The sequence below is a fragment of the Miscanthus floridulus genome, chromosome 4 (assembly GCF_019320115.1).
Source record: "Miscanthus floridulus cultivar M001 chromosome 4, ASM1932011v1, whole genome shotgun sequence".
Taxonomy (NCBI): domain Eukaryota; kingdom Viridiplantae; phylum Streptophyta; class Magnoliopsida; order Poales; family Poaceae; genus Miscanthus; species Miscanthus floridulus.
Genome location: NC_089583.1, coordinates 87,155,803 through 87,171,606, shown reverse-complemented (window position 1 = coordinate 87,171,606; position 15,804 = coordinate 87,155,803). Strand labels below are relative to the sequence as shown.

At 50.0% G+C, this 15,804-nt stretch overlaps 1 protein-coding gene across 1 annotated transcript; it reads right to left on the bottom strand.

Annotated features, from left to right (window-relative positions):
* Nucleotides 1-7,895: 7,895 nt before the first annotated feature.
* Nucleotides 7,896-11,334, bottom strand: LOC136551981 (uncharacterized). The gene is made up of 3 exons (XM_066543512.1): nt 10,951-11,334; nt 10,090-10,288; nt 7,896-9,203 (listed from the first exon to the last, which is right to left on the bottom strand). Exons 1-3 carry the CDS (start codon nt 11,291-11,293, stop codon nt 8,297-8,299), a joined length of 1,449 nt encoding a protein of 482 aa, XP_066399609.1. The 5' UTR covers nt 11,294-11,334; the 3' UTR covers nt 7,896-8,296.
* Nucleotides 11,335-15,804: the final 4,470 nt, after the last annotated feature.

Below are 15,804 nucleotides of genomic sequence, written 5' to 3'. Positions count from 1 at the left end.
TGCCACCTCTTTCTCTAGTTCAGTCACCATCGAGATTTGATGACCTCCCTAGTCTTTCTGAGACAGATTCAGAGGATGAGGAGGAGGAGGAGGAGGAGCAGCCAGAGCTGGATCCTCACACGAGTTTGAGGACCACCTTGTAGTCCATGAGGAGGAGCACTAGGCATGAGCGCCACACTTCGACCACTCATCGCCAAGGGAGGGTGGTGGTGTCTTCTTCCTCAAATGATGATGACGACGATGATGATGGTGGAGAGGAGGACGTTGCAGGTGCTAGTGGAACTGCTGGTAGGGATGATGTTGATTGGGACACGATCCTAAGAGGATGAGGAGTGAGTGTTGGTCTTTCTTCTTTTCTTCTCTTTTTGATGCTTTATGCCAAAGGGGGAGAAAATTAGAGGGGTCAACAACTTAACAACTTTTTCGACGCCATGGAGGTTGCTACAGCTAGAGTTATGTTCGTATCCATTTAGAATAGTCTTCGTTAGGTGAGAGTTTGAGAGTCCATTAGAAACTCTATTTATATAATAATGCTACTTAAGTACTTCTTATATGTGTGGGATATGGACATATATTAATCTATGATGTCGTTTGTGATACAATTATGCTACAATGTATATCTTTATATGTATCACATGCTTGTGTGGTGTCTGTTCTGATCTATGCTATTATAGCAAGTGCGGCAGTGCCGCACACAGCTGCAACAGCCAACCATGTTGTGCATAAACTGTCATTTGCATCACGTTTTACATACCTGACACAGTATGTAGCATCCCACAGGAGCATGGATGTAGAGAGAGCCCCATCACTTTCACTAAAATGTGAATCTTGGCTTTTTATGCCAATTTAAGAATTCAATTGTCTATTCACACATTTAGGAGGAGGCTCTACACCCATGGCTCAAAAATCTTAGTATTTATTTCATATCTTTTGTAAGCTCTAATTGAGTTGTCATCAATCACCAAAAAAGGGGAGATTCAAAGTGCAATCAAGCCCTAATTCTAGATTTTGGTGATAATGACCACGCAATTAGAGAACTAATGAGGTTTATCGAGATGATAAGCAGGGAATTTATATTCGAGGATGCTACATGAAATGGAGGAGCCCCTAATTACAAATGTAGATGACTTCAAACTCAAAGGAGGTTTAAATTCTTTTATATTTTGAATTTGAGTATATGAAAAGCCGTACTATAAAGGGGGACACAATGCTTAAGCTAATATGTGCTACCAAGTGCTCAAACATACACATGCATCCTCAGATTCATAGCTAAGACAGTCTACACTTCACTCTTACCCTTGCTGTCTTGCATGGTGCGGCACTACCGCACTTGAGCCGTGGCACTGCCACTGACTTAAGTGACCGTTGGGGGCTAGGGGGTATTTATACCCTTCCCCTTCCTCCCCAGCGGCTCTCTACCTCTTCTTCCTCACTTTAGCGCGCCCAAAATAGAGCAGGAGCTCTCTCTCTCCCTCCATTATTGATCTTAAGCCCTCAAGCAAATCCATTGATTTCCCCATCAATCCTTGAGGGAAAAGAGGTCCAAAACTCGATTAGAGAGCAGCTCCATTGATCCCCCAACTCTAAAGAGCACTTGGTTCATATTTTGGCCAGCGGTTGTGTTTGTTACTCTTGGAGCTTGGCTCCTAGCCGGCTAGAGCATCGCCCGTGGATCTTGCCAACTTGTGTGGTAGCCCTAGGAGGTTTGTAACCATCTCTTGAAGTTAGTAAACTCACCCCTCATCTCAAGATTTAAGTCTCTTGACTTGAGAACAAGGAAGGGTTGGAAAGCCCCAAGCCTTAGTAGCTAACCTCAATAATGTGGAGGTAGGACATGCCTTGGTGGCTGAGCCAAACCATGGGATAAATCATTGTGTCACTTGTGCTTGATTTACATTACTTGCATGACATATTGTGGTTGAGGTGATTTCTAGGGTTTCTAGTTGATCTACTTGTGTGTGGTGTTCCTACCACTTCTAGCTCTTGATCTATGATTGTCATACCTATAGTAAGCTAGGAAATTTCTCTGATCTAAGTTTTCGTTCATGGAATTTGAACTATAATTCGAAGTTGTTTATAGGTGCGGCAGTGCCGCTGTTCTGGTCTGGTAGTGCCACAGTCCGGTAATGCCGTCCTCTAGAGCAGTAGTGTCCATAGGGTGAATTTGATAAAAGTTTGAGTGTTTGTTTTGACAGGCCTATTCACCCCCTCTCTAGGCCAACCAGAGATCCTACACTTAACAAGTTCACCGGACAGTGGGCGGGGAAAGTCCCAGCCATTCTCTAGAGCCTAAGGACAACTCCCAAATGATCCACCGGTTTCACTCATTCTTCATGGTATACGGTGCTGAAGCCATACTACCAACTGACCTCGACTACGGGGCACCACGAGTCCTAGCATACGATGAGGCTAGGGTAGAGAAGGATCACCAAGACGTGCTTGATCAGCTGGACAAAGCACTGTGAAACGGCGCTCCTCTGATCCACGAAGTACCAGCAGGCGTAACGGCGGTACCACAACAAAAACATATGAAAGCGAGCACTCTAGGTTGGTGACTTGGTCCTGCGATGAGTCCAAACTACCAAGGATGCTCACAAGCTGACGCCACCTTGGGAAGGACCCTTCATCATCACCGAAGTCATATGCCTGGGAGCTTATTGGTTCATGAATGACAACGGAGAGATCTACACCAACCCTAGAACATCAAACATCTATGTAGATTCTATCCCTAGTCTCATCACATGGATGCACATGCACCATCTCGAGCGACCCGTGCTGTCCCAACCACACGAACGACATGGCTTGCTTGCGGGGGCTACTCATACATGACATAGCCATGACCCTCTAGGGGACATGACTTTTTTGGCTCATACTAACTGTTTTAGAAAAAAAATCATAGTCAGGAAGAGCCACGGTAGGACGGGAGGAAGGGCGACAACCGCATGAATGACAGGCAAAACGAAAGTAAGACCTACACCTTCTCGCTTCCTGCAATTTTTTTCAAATCACACGCATGATCGCACATAGGAAACCTTCTCCTAGGGTGGCCCTTAGATGGGCTTGAGGCCACCAAAGGGGTAGGGGTAGGGCGAGATAGGCCCCAGAGGCTCTTATCGGTGGTACAGAGACTCTCGAACATCTCTCCTTGTGTTCGAGTCATTGGCTTTGAAGTCGCCCGGGTTGACCCCCTCTGCGGGGAGGCATCTTGCCCTCTGGCCACTGCGGAGGTAGTCGGGGACCGATGGGATTGACGGTCGATGATTTATGGGACATCTCTCCATGAGGCATAGTCGAACTTCACGTCAATTGTTGAAGGATATCGGGTCCCACTTGAATTACCCATTGACCTCGATGAGGCGCACCGATTGGACCGGCAAGGTTATGGTGGACAGTCTCGCCCCGCATGGTGCAAAAACTAAAACAACATGTAATTAAGTATCATGACCCTTTGGGGTCAAAAAAAGGGGTAGGGGCAAGGTGAGATGGCCCCCAGTGGCTCTTATCGGTGGTGTAGAGCCTCTCGACCATCTCTCCCTGTGTTCAAGTTGTTAGCTTCAAAGTCACCCGGGTTGACCCCCTTCGGGGTAGGCATCTTGCCCTCTGGCTATTGTGGAGGCGGTCGAGGACCGACAGGGATTGACGGTCGATGATTTATGGGATGTCTCTCGATGAGGCATAGCCAAACAGTCACATCGATTGTTGAAGGATATCAGGCCCCACTAGAATTACCCATTGACCTCGACGAGGCGCACCGATCGGACCAGCATGGTTATGGTGGATAGTCTCTCCCCGTGTGGGGCGAAAACTAAAACAACTTATAATTAAGTATCATGACCCGTTAGGGTTAAAAAAGGGGTAGGGGCAAGGTGAGATGGGCCCCAACATTTCTTATCGGTGATGCGGAGCCTCTTGACCATCTCTCCCTATGTTCGAAGTCATTGGCTTCAAAGTCGCCTAGTTTGACCCCCTCCTAGGTGGGAGGCATCTTGCCCTCTGGCCACTGCAGAGGCGATCGGGGACCAACGAGATTGATGATCGATGATTAATGGGACTGTCTCTTGATGAGGCACAACCGAACTTCACATCGATTGTTGAAGGATATCGGGTCCCACTCGAATTACCCATTGACCTCGATGAGCGAGGTGCACCGATCAGACCAGCAAGGTTATGGTGGACAGTCTCACTCCACGTGGGGCGAAAACCAAAACAACCTATAACAAGGCATCATGACCCCTTGGGGTCTGCAAGGGTGTTTGGGAAAAAGAGTTAGGTCCCTGCAACCTCGCTAGAGGTCGAGGCCAAACCTCGACCTAGGCTTCTCCCTATGCCCAAGGTCATTAACCCCTATGGCCATCTTAGAGTTTCACAAACCGATAGAGGTCTATGACCCCTCTGGGAGAGATTGACTAGACAGACGGTCAAGGATTCGCAACGACGCCTTCCTCCTGAAGCAATGCAGAATCCGGTAAAACGCGATTATAACCTAGGCAAACCTAGGAACACAGTTACAACTTAGCAGTAGTTGTGGAACCACGACTGCGCTGAGCCAAGGCGCAATCAAGGAAGAGGCACTCGAGCGAAAAGACATGAGGTCAAGGAACGACCTTACCACCCTAGGTGGCAGCGGGTCGATGACCCACTCGAGACCACGACCTTGAACCAACAAGCCAGAACCCGACCGCTAGGCTCGAGGGCTATGTTGGCACAATGAGGTTGTGATAGCCTTACGAGTTCCATGACCTCAGAACGTTGGCTTGAGATGATAAAGGCCATACCCCAACCAAATGACTCGAGGGCTCACCACGACCTCGCAAAGAGCCACAACAAACTCCAAAAAAGTGCTTCTCTCTGTTCATGATCATCAATTACAGGAGCTGATCAAAACCGCTTGCAAGACACAAAAATCAAGCATCGCCTCGATGGTGATGCCAAGGAAAGCTCGAAGGTAAATGCCATAAGAGCAGGAAAGCGAGGACTGATGAATGCCTCGCAAGCCTCCTTGAAGCATCATGCCCCCGGGCCAAAACACAGAGGGAGAGAGGAGCAGGAACGACTAGCTCACAAGCTACCACCATCACACTACAAGAAACATGATGGGGGGCCAAGGCATCGCAGCGCCCTCCCTAAACCTCACGTAGCTTCCCACAGTCGCTAAACGATCTTCCTAAAACATCGTGACCCACTCCTGAGCTACCTACGGGTTCCGGGAGAAGCTGATCGCTACCTTTGGCACTCATGATTTAGTGACCCCAAACCTAAGGGTCTAGGGAAACACTGAAGTCACGAGGCCCTGAAGTTGGCGTGAGCACCGCCTCAATCCTTTGGTGCTTGCAAATCTTCTTCTAGCACCAGCTGCTGGATGAAAGCATCACCGGCCTCCGGCAAGCGCAACCAACCCCTAGCAGGCCGCATCCTCAAAGGACTCCACTACCTACTTAGGAGCACTTTCCTCAACCCTAGTCTCTCTGGAGCATGGCAATAAACCAGGGGCAAGGTCAAGAGTGATTCAAACAGGAAACATGCCCCTATTTATAGACCCGAAGGGCGGGCTGAGCAGCCCGTGCCTCCTAAGCCGCGTGGCAAATGACGGGAGATCACAACCATTGCCAGGAGCCAGCATGGGGTTGGAAAAAACGAGGACCTCCAAAAGACAGAGTCGGTACAGTGTCGACAAGACCACAAGACTCAGTATGGATCTCGAACTCCCCGCAGTGCACGGTACCCTGACATGGTAGGGTTCGACCAACAGGTACGTACCTGGCCACTAAGGCAACCCGACGGGAAACAGACACCTACCGCATTGAACACTCGACCCCGCAAGGGGCCGAGCTCCGAGCTCAGAACAACCGTGACCTCTAGCGCCCGCATGAGAACATCAGCATCTCCACGATCTCTCCAAGATCGCGAAGATGCTCGAGGGCTAATGTCGGGGTCATGATACAAGGGTTTCTCAAGACACCGATAGGCTAGCTGCTCAGGTGGCCCAGCCAACAGAAACTATATAGCCGAAGCCCAACTATGCCTCATGGGCCTTAGGCCACACACTAGCAGGAGCAGTCCACCACGACCTCTCCCCTCTCCTTCTGTTGCACGCTTCACAACCTCACCCAACCTTCCTTCTGTCTCGACCCCGGGAAGGGATGAGGAGAGGTCGGACGCCAAGTACACCTACTCTGACAGGGACAGGCACGCTCCACTCACTCCGCCAGGACTGAGGGGACTGACATCCCTTGGTATGCGGGATCTCGGGGTAGACGCCATCCCCACACAACCTTGCGCAGACAAGACAACACCGCGATGTAGTGACGTCCGGTACGGCACTGCACTATCCAAAGTCAGCCCGACAAGACCGGCGTATGTCCCCACCCACTATGAGATGGGACGCACGATCCTGGCCTCGACCTCGCGAGGCCAGCCAGGCCACCATGAGCCCTGACCCCGTAGGCCAGGGTTGCGGTCCATGGCGCCACAATCCAGAAAGGCAGCAATAGCTCGACGGCGGCTACCTGCTCCCTCACTATCGCCACGATGCCACCAGAAAGACAAGAGAAGATGATACGGGCCACGACGCATAGAACAGTTGGCCAACCACCACCACGCTAACAGTGCCATCACGGCTGGCACTGCAGCATCACGCCGCGGCATGGGGACCAAGACCACAACGATGGCCACGCCTGGATGTATGATGACGCCAAGACAAGACAGGATGCCATGCCCGCCAAGCTCCTTGTTCGCCAAGTTCCTTGCCAGCCAAGATTAGTAGTTTCTCCCTCCCTCGGGCTCATGACCACTCTGGTCGGGAGAACCCATCTCTCACATGTAATCTGGCCCTCGGACTCTATATAAGGGGAGCCAGGCCTCCATTCCAAGGGGTGGACGATAGATTTGGGAAACTCCATCAAGGCCTTCGTTCTCCTCACGCCTCCTACCTCTTTCCTTTAGTTTACACATCCCATTGTAAGAACTTCAGAGCATTCAAATGAGAAACACACACTCGATCTTTCTCTGAGACTGGACGTAGGGCTCCGGCCTGAACCAGTATAAATTCCTCGTGCCTTTGGATGCTACCATCGTCTTTCTAGAGCAGCGCGACACACAGTATAAATTCACTCGTTGGTTGACAAAATACCGACAGGAGGCGATGTACCAAGCAGTCGCGGGGCCCAAGGTAGTCCATTTTAACCTAGTTTTAGAAAAAATGTATTAACATCTACAAGTTCAAGTAAATACACTATGAAAATATATTTTGTGGAGTTTAATGAGACTAAAGGCAATGTTTGGATCTATTGGTGCTAATAGTTAGCAAATAGATCTATCAGCTATTAGCAAGTGGAGATGCTAACAATTTGTTGGTGACAGAGGCTAATTGTTCATATAAAACCTCCAACCAACTATTCTTGCACCTATTAGTGGATGGATCCAAACAACCCTTACTAATAATTAGCTAGCTAATAGTTAGTAACCCTTACTAATAATTAGCTAGCTAATAGTTAGTAGCTTTTTAGCTATTAGCTAGCTAACTATTATCACCAGTGGATCCAAACAAAGCCTAATTTGATGTTATAAATAGTTAGCTATTAGCTAATTATTTATCTATAAATTTGGTTAAAATTAGAGAAGTCTAACTTAGGACAAAACTAAAGTGAACCATAATTTGGAACGGATAGAGTATATAAACTAATTGGCTAAGCATATAACGCAGCTTCAGTTCTCTACCATACATGATCTTTATGTGACCAATGTTGCACTCAACGAAAATGTAAGCAATATATACTTCAGTACAGAATGATCAACTAATCAGGAACTCTCTTCGGACAGGTCCATTTTAAAAACAGGCTTGCTTAGAGCTTCTTCAATGCTCCAGAGTGGCGTACTGCCTCGGTGTCCACGTCGGCTCCAAATCTCCATATCACGTGGAACGGTGGCTCCGCAGGCCGTCAGAGCAGCCTGCAGAAGCGGCGACAGCTCCGCCTGCCAAAAGAGCGAAGCAACAACCGGAGACGCATTGTGGCTCGAGATTGCTGAATTTCCACCGTGCAAAAGCTACAGTATGTACAGTCGTATAGCTTGCGTCTCCGTGGAAGACTACTTTTTTTTTAGGCTAATATTGTTGTACGCCTGCGTTGGTGTTGCCCTTAACTGCCTAGGAGTACAGTGTATTATTAACAGCAAGGTAGCAACTCATCGCACTGCCGTGGTCAGTGTATGCCACACAAAATGACCTTTACGTGTAGTCCTGTACAAGCCTGGAACTGGTAGGCCCAGCTCCTTCATATTGACACCTCCCAAAGATCCTTCACTTCCTACCATACAATGCAATCATCCTGTGCAGCCACTCTAGCCTCTCAACAGACTCCCTGTCCCTGTGGGGATGTTCCAAGAAGGCGTTACGGGTCAAGCGGGTTGCTCTGGGAATGACTTGCCTCTGCATTTCATACTCCGTCTGCAGACTCAATTGGTGTTCCCGGGCAAAGAAGTAGTTATCGACTCCTAGCTGACCAGGAATAGTTCTCTGCTGATACCAAGGCTGCTCCCGAGGTGCAAGGAGATCAGGAAATGGGATTCTGCCCATTGGTAGAGGTGGAGGAATGCCACCTTGAGCGGGCAAATCATTCAACCATGGGCCTGGCATGCTCACCATTGGATGGCAACTCTCCTGTTTATGCAAATAAGGTCCAGCCGCCATGCCATTAGAGTTCAGTGGAAAGCCTGGTTGTTGCCATTGATCAACTATGTACGGCTGCGGAGGCATCAGCATGCGGCCTGTGTGAGCTGGCGGAGGAGAATGATGCCAAGGCCATGCTTCAACAGGTGCAACTAGATGAAATGGCCCCCTGTCAGTTACCCAATGGCCTGGATGAACGTTGCTGCCTCCAATGTTTGGGATTAAACCAGACCTCTTCCTATTCATTTGCTTCAGCTCCTTCAAGTTCCAGATTCGGAACCTGAATGTGCAACATGCACCAAGATCAAAAGGTTCGTCAGACCTCTTACTGTCTCCTCTCTTTTGGTTATAACCTGGGTAGTCTTCCTTTCGAAAAGGAACTTTGTCAACCATAGCAAGAGAAGAATCAGTGGCCAGGTGCTTAAGATCCCAACTGTCGTACGGTTCCCCGGTCTTGTGGGTAACATGGACTTCACCAAGTGGCCGAACAAGGTGGTGTGCATTGCGGAAAAAACCCAACACCAACTCCTTGTGCGAGCTGGAAGTCGCAGCATATGGTTAATAATACTTTAACTATGAAAACAAAGGCCATAAATAAAATAACAGTGTTGTAGATTCCGATTGGGTTTCTGTATTGTTTAGCAGCACTAAGAAACATCAGCTACTATTTTACGACCACTGACATGCAAAGTGGAACCATCTTTATTTCATATATGTCCGGAAACAGCTTATACCAAAATATTACAAATACTGCTATAAGTGCTTGAAATAAAGTTATATCCACAAAGGCAACAAAATAATGATCTTAGTTCTTGCATCAAGGTTGTATTATTGAATTTTTTGACTGAATCATCATAGGACCTAAAAACAAAATATATTATAGCCAATGGGCCATTGAAGACATGTAAGAGCTCTCAACTTATTATTGAGGTAACATAGATGCTACTTATTCTTAATGTACTTACAAAGAGATATAGTTCATTTTGAGAAACAAGTTTAGCAGTGGTGTACGCTGTTTAGGATGAAAATAATACATTTTCAAATTTTCACTGAGATTCTACCAATGTCCGCCCTGTTCGTTTGGCTTATAAGCCGTACTTTTTCAGCCAACAAACAGTATTTTTCTCTCACAACAAATCAACCAACAGTACTTTCAGCCATGACTTATCAGCCAAGCGAACAGGGCAGCCATTTCTGCATAGGTTATCAATACAGAAGAGATAAGACATTCAAAAAAAATACAGAAGAGATAACCCTTTGTATGCAAATGTAGCCTTAGAAATATTCAATCAACTCTGGACTTCAGGAGCTCAATAAGATAAATAATGAACTAATCCATATGAAGATCATGAATGACTATTAAGCCTAATACAGAGTTTAATTAATGTTAGCTGCCAAATAACATGATGAGATAGTGCACATACTTGATCATATGCAAGTCGTCCTCTTTTCCTTTGAAGCCACCATGAGGAAAATTAAAGACAATACGATCAAATCGTCTGTTCTTCAAGTCAGTGTGAAACATCATGTTTTTCGCATCAACAGCATGCAAAACCGTGGTGCCCAATCTTTTCAGCTCCGTAATATTTGACTCTGTTTTGCTGTACTTACGATTCAGAACCTCTGCAAATGAGAATTTCCCACAAGAAATGCAGAAAATGTAGATAAGCCGCGCGATGAACAAGAAAACAAAAACCACAGTATGCTTTTGAGCTTGCAAAGGTAAAGACAGCATCAACAATGCATATGGACCCAAATACAAAGTTAGGATGAAGGAAATACAATACTAGAACTATTGAATGCTGAAAATTTGTCCTAAAGGCAAACTGTGGTGATTATGTACAGTTGAATCAGGAAAAAATTATTGTGTCGCTTATTGTGGTGCCTTAATTTTCCCCCTTTTGCTAAATATTAATGTTCTCGCAGGTTCATTTAAGTTTATTTTTCATCCAACTGGTAACCAGCTGCTTGGATCACTCTTATCATTTTTTCATACGTGACACAAATATTTTTTGCTTAAAACGTAGTAATGAAGTGGAAATGTTAGAATCCTCATTTAACCAACAAAACTAGATCCTATCACAATCATCAAATCTAGCAGATCATATTATCGAATGCATCCATCCATCCATGGTTCCATTTATTTCTCATACCAGAGGCGCAAAAAGCCAAAAATGGGATCAGCCATAAACTGCTAGTGCCAGTCGTATCTCGTACGCAATAGCGAAGGCAAATTTTACTTTACCCGCCGCAACAGGAAGCGGAAGCGATCGCAGTAGACAAACCATAGGTGTCGAGGGACGTCGCGACGAGGTTGGCGCCGGAGCCGAATGCGGCGGCGAGCGCCAGCGAGAAGGAGAAGTCTCCGTCGCCTACGATGAGAATGGTCTGCGCAGAGGAGTAAAGCCCCAGCCACTTCACCGGGTTCACCCCCTTCTCTCCCTTCACTTCCTTCTCCGTATCGTCCCCTCCGGCGGTGACCGCCACCGGTATCCCCTCCACCAGCGGTGCCCCCTTCCTGACGACCTCGACCGGCGGCACCTCCAATTGCGCATCGCCCCCGTCCCCGCCGCTTCCCACCTCTGCATCTAGCCCGATCACCACCGGCGCGGCCACCGCCACTGCCATGCGCGCTCGTGCCGTCGTGTCCGTCGCCGCCGCCTAGGGAGGCGAAGTGGTGTGCTGGTGTGGAGTGAGGCGATTCGCGAACTTTTTCAAAAAAAAAAAAAAAGATTCGCGACGCGTAGCCGGAAAGGGGCTTCTCCGCGTCCGCCTGAGGTCTAGGCCCACTTGGCATCGATGGCCCGCCCGCGTTTGGGCTCTGGAAAAGTGCAAACGCTGGGAAATTCAGGCATTCAGCAGACGACGACTTTAGCGTCGCTTGCATAGTTGCAAGATTGCACCCCTATCCGTGGTCCGTAGATAAGGGGAAAAATCCGACGTCGTCTTCTCTTCAGTTCAGTGTTCGCAGTTTATTTTAAAAAATAGCTAACGCTACGAAGTATGAACCTCAAACACATGGTAAAGAATAAATCAACATAATTCTATTTGACTCCAGCGCATGGCATACAAAAGTCACCAGGTCCTCCTGGTCTTTTTACTGTAGAGACTTTTCCAATAATCTAGCTTAGAGGTACCCAAATCAATTTTAATCATTGAATAGTAGAAAAAGCGAGACATTAGCATGGACTAAAGAGATAGTTTCGTACATTTACCATATATTTCTACTACTTAAAAAACGGTTTGTAGCAACGGGATAATTTTTTTTAGGGGCGGCTGGTGATGGAGCCGTCCCTATAGTGACGTGCTCAGGATCCACGACACCAGCCGCCTCTACAAATAGAACAGCAGGGGCGGCTGGTGATATGAGCCACCCCTACAAATAGGGGCGGCTGGTGATATGAGCCGCCCCTACAAATAGGTAGTATTTGTAGGGGCGGCTCACTCACCAGCCGCCCCTGGTGTTTCTATTTGTAGGGGCGGCTGGTGATTGGGTCGCCCCTACAAATGTCCCACGTACAGTCATTAAGTCACCGATCCAAAATATCTAGTGCCCTCCTCTCTCTCTCTCTTCGTCTCGACTCTTCCTTCCCCTCCCTCCCTCTCTCTCTCTCTCCCTCGCTTGTTGTCCCGCGCCGCACCCTCCCTCTCCTCCGAGCCCCTCCGTCTCTCCCCCACGCCGCCCCTCCCTCTCCCCCACACGGTGACAGGACCTCCCTCTCCAGCGGAGGCGCACGACGTCGCTGTGGGGGTATGGCCCCCAAGACATGGGCCGCACCATCGGAGGTGCCCCAGCCCACAAGATCAAGGCGTGCACGGCGCTGCTTGGCGTGCACCACAAGACATTGTATAGTACCAAATATGATACTTACCTTATAACCCTACCTCCTCCAGAGTATATCGGGAGAGGTAGGGGTCCCCTAGCAGATAGGATCCACAACGATCTATCAGATCGGATCTACATACAGATCAATACAATACACCAAAGACACAGGACGTAGGGTATTACGTCGATCAGACAGCCCGAACCTATCTAAATCACTGTCTCTGCGCTTTGTGTCACCATCCGGTTCCTGATCACGCGCACCCCCATCGATAAATCTACCATCGCGGTATACCCCTCGGTGGACTACCGAGCATATTCTGTCGACAGTTGGGGCGCTAGGTAGGGGTGTGCGCTTGATCCATGGCAAGCCACATGGACCTCAAATCAACAGCATGATCTCGTCATCAATCTCGCAGAGATCCATGCCGGTCCACGACGACGATTCATCACTGCTACACTAGCCCCTACGACAGCAGATCCGATCTCGGAACCACCTCCGAGGTCGCCTTCACCAACAACTCACCGCCCGTCGGGTGTTCGCCATCAACGCCGACCAGATAACGCCATACGTCGTCGACCAGACATTCTGTCTAAAGCTAAGTCACGCTTTAATATTTTTTAAATATTCTTCGATCTTCGTTAATCGCCATAATGTTTCTCCGAGCTATTTTCTTCATATTTGTTCTCCAAATGATTTTCTGAACCCTCGAACAGTCCTATTGATGCTCGGACGCCTCTAGAGATGGCCCTATCTCCAGCTCCTCTCTACACGTGCACGAGCGTCTGCCCTCTGCGTTATGAGTGGCAGCGGCTCCTTAGCGACGCCTATTCCTCCTACACGTGCACGGGCTCCGCGCTCGACGTTATGGACTATGGGCTAGTTAGGGCTGGAGACTCAGATACACACTAACTGTTCGAGCGGTTTATATAAAATATAAATATATTTTCACGCCAACTGATCGTCGAACTGCATACGCCGTTTCATCACCATTGCCGATTTTTCTCCATAGTTCATCTATTTTTACATCATGTACTATCCATTCTACATGTTTGTATTGCAGGATCATCGTCCAGGTGATCGGATCACCTGGTGCTCGGGCTTCTCCATCGATCAACTGGTCAGACCACTCGGTTCATGGACTCCATCGCCGACTAGTTGATCGAACTGTTCGCCGGTCACTTCTACTCAATGCTCACTTCGCCGCCGACCAGTTGACCAGACTGTTCGCCGCTCGTGCTTCATCGCCAGCTACGCCGGTTATTCCTCAGCGCTCGGATTCTTCATGCTCGAGGACTAAGTGGGCACACTTCACCGCACGGACGTCGTCAGCTACGTCGGTGCTCGGACATCGCCGCCTACGCTGGGGACTCCTCGGTGCCCGATCATCGCCAGCGACGCCGGGGACTCCTCGCTCCTCGATGCTCGATCATCGCCAGCGACGCTGGGGACTCCTCGCTCCTCGGTGCTCGGACATCGCCGTCTACGTCGGGGAGTCCTCGCTCCTCGGTGCCCAGTCATCACCAGCGACGTCGGGGACTCATCGCTCCTCGGTGCTCGGTCATCGCCAGCGACGTCGGGGACTCCTCGCTCCTCGGTGCTCGGACATCGCCGCTTACGCCGGGGACTCCTCGGATGCTCGGTCATCGTCAGCAACTGCCGGGGACTCCTCGCTCCTCGGTGCTCGGTCATCGCCGCCTACACTAGGGGACTCCTCGCTCCTCGGTGCTCGGTCATCGCCAGTGATGACGGGGACTCCTCACTCCTCGGTGCTCGGTCATCGTCGCCTACGCCGGGGACTCCTCGCTCCTTCGCTCCTCGGTGCTCGGTCATCGCCACCTACGCTGAGGACTCCTCAGGTGCTCGGTCATCGCCGTCTATGCCAGAGACTCCTAGCTCCTCGGTGCTCGGTCATCACCGCCTACGCTGGGGACTCCTCGGTGCTCGGTCATCGCCAGCGACGCCGAGGACTCCTCACTCCTCGGTGCTCGGTCATCGCCGCCTACGCCGAGGACTCCTCGCTCCTCGCTCCTCGCTCCTCGCTCCTCGGTGCTCGGTCATCACCGCCTATGTCGAGGACTCCTCGCTCCTCGGTTCTCGATCATCGCTAGCTACGTCGGGAACTCCCTAGGTGGTCGAACATCGCCGGCTACGCCGGGGACTCCTCGGTGCTCAGATCTTGCTATGTCTCGTTGGTGTGCTATCAAGCTGCTCCATGCTGTTTGGATCAGGGTGCTGATCTTGGGCAGCACGTCTAGGGTCTTGACACGCTCATATCAGACGACGTCGGCAAGCTTTCAGACTTCTTTAACCCTGCTACAAGATTCATTCTTCATCTTTCAGCAGGCTCAGGGACTAAGTGGGCACACTTCACCTTGCAGTGAATGTGCTTGTTCTCATCTCGAGGCTACACCCGGAGACTGGTTGCCTGCTCGGCTGGTTTTCTACTTTATGACCCTGGCACCACATGACTACGTCACATACTGTTAGGCTCGGGGTCTAGCTGTGGGGGTATGGCCCCCAAGACATGGGCCGCACCATCGGAGGTGGCCTAGCCCACAAGATCAAGGCGTGCACGGCACTGCTCGGCGTGCACCGCAAGACATTATATAGTACTAAATAGGATACTTACTTTATAACCCTACCTCCTCTAGAGTATATAAGGAGATGTAGGGGTCCCCTAGCGAATATGATCCACAATGATCTATTAGATCGGATCTACATACAGATCAATATAATACACCAAAGACATAGGATGTAGGGTATTACGTCGATCAGACGGTCCGAACCTGTCTAAATCACTGTCTCTGCGCCTTGTGTCACCATCCGGTTCCTGATCACGCGCACCCCCACCGACAAATCTACCATCGCGGGATACCCCTTGGTGGACTGCTGAGCATATTCTGTCGACAGTCACACCCCCCTCTTCTCCGTGCGGCGGCACTCGGCGGCGCACCCTAGGGTGGTGGGGGTTCTGGGGCGTGGCCTCCTGGCGGTCGCGCGGGGCTCGGTGCCCTCCTCCAACGCCGATAGTCGCGTGGGGGCCCGTCCTCCTCCTCCTACGCCAGGCAGTGCACGGGACCCTGTCCCCTCCCCCAGCGGAGGCATGGTGGCGAAGCTCAGTGCCGTGGCTCGGTGGCGTGGCCTCCCGTCGAGCTCCAGCGGTGGCGGGACTTGGTGGCGCGGTCCCCTTCACCTTCCCTCCTTCGGCGCGCTGCTGGAGGCCGCATGAAGCACATGGTGGCGGCCACCACCAGATCCAGCGAGGATGAGCTCGATCCGGCAAGGACCAGCCCAGATCCGAGTGGTCACCAC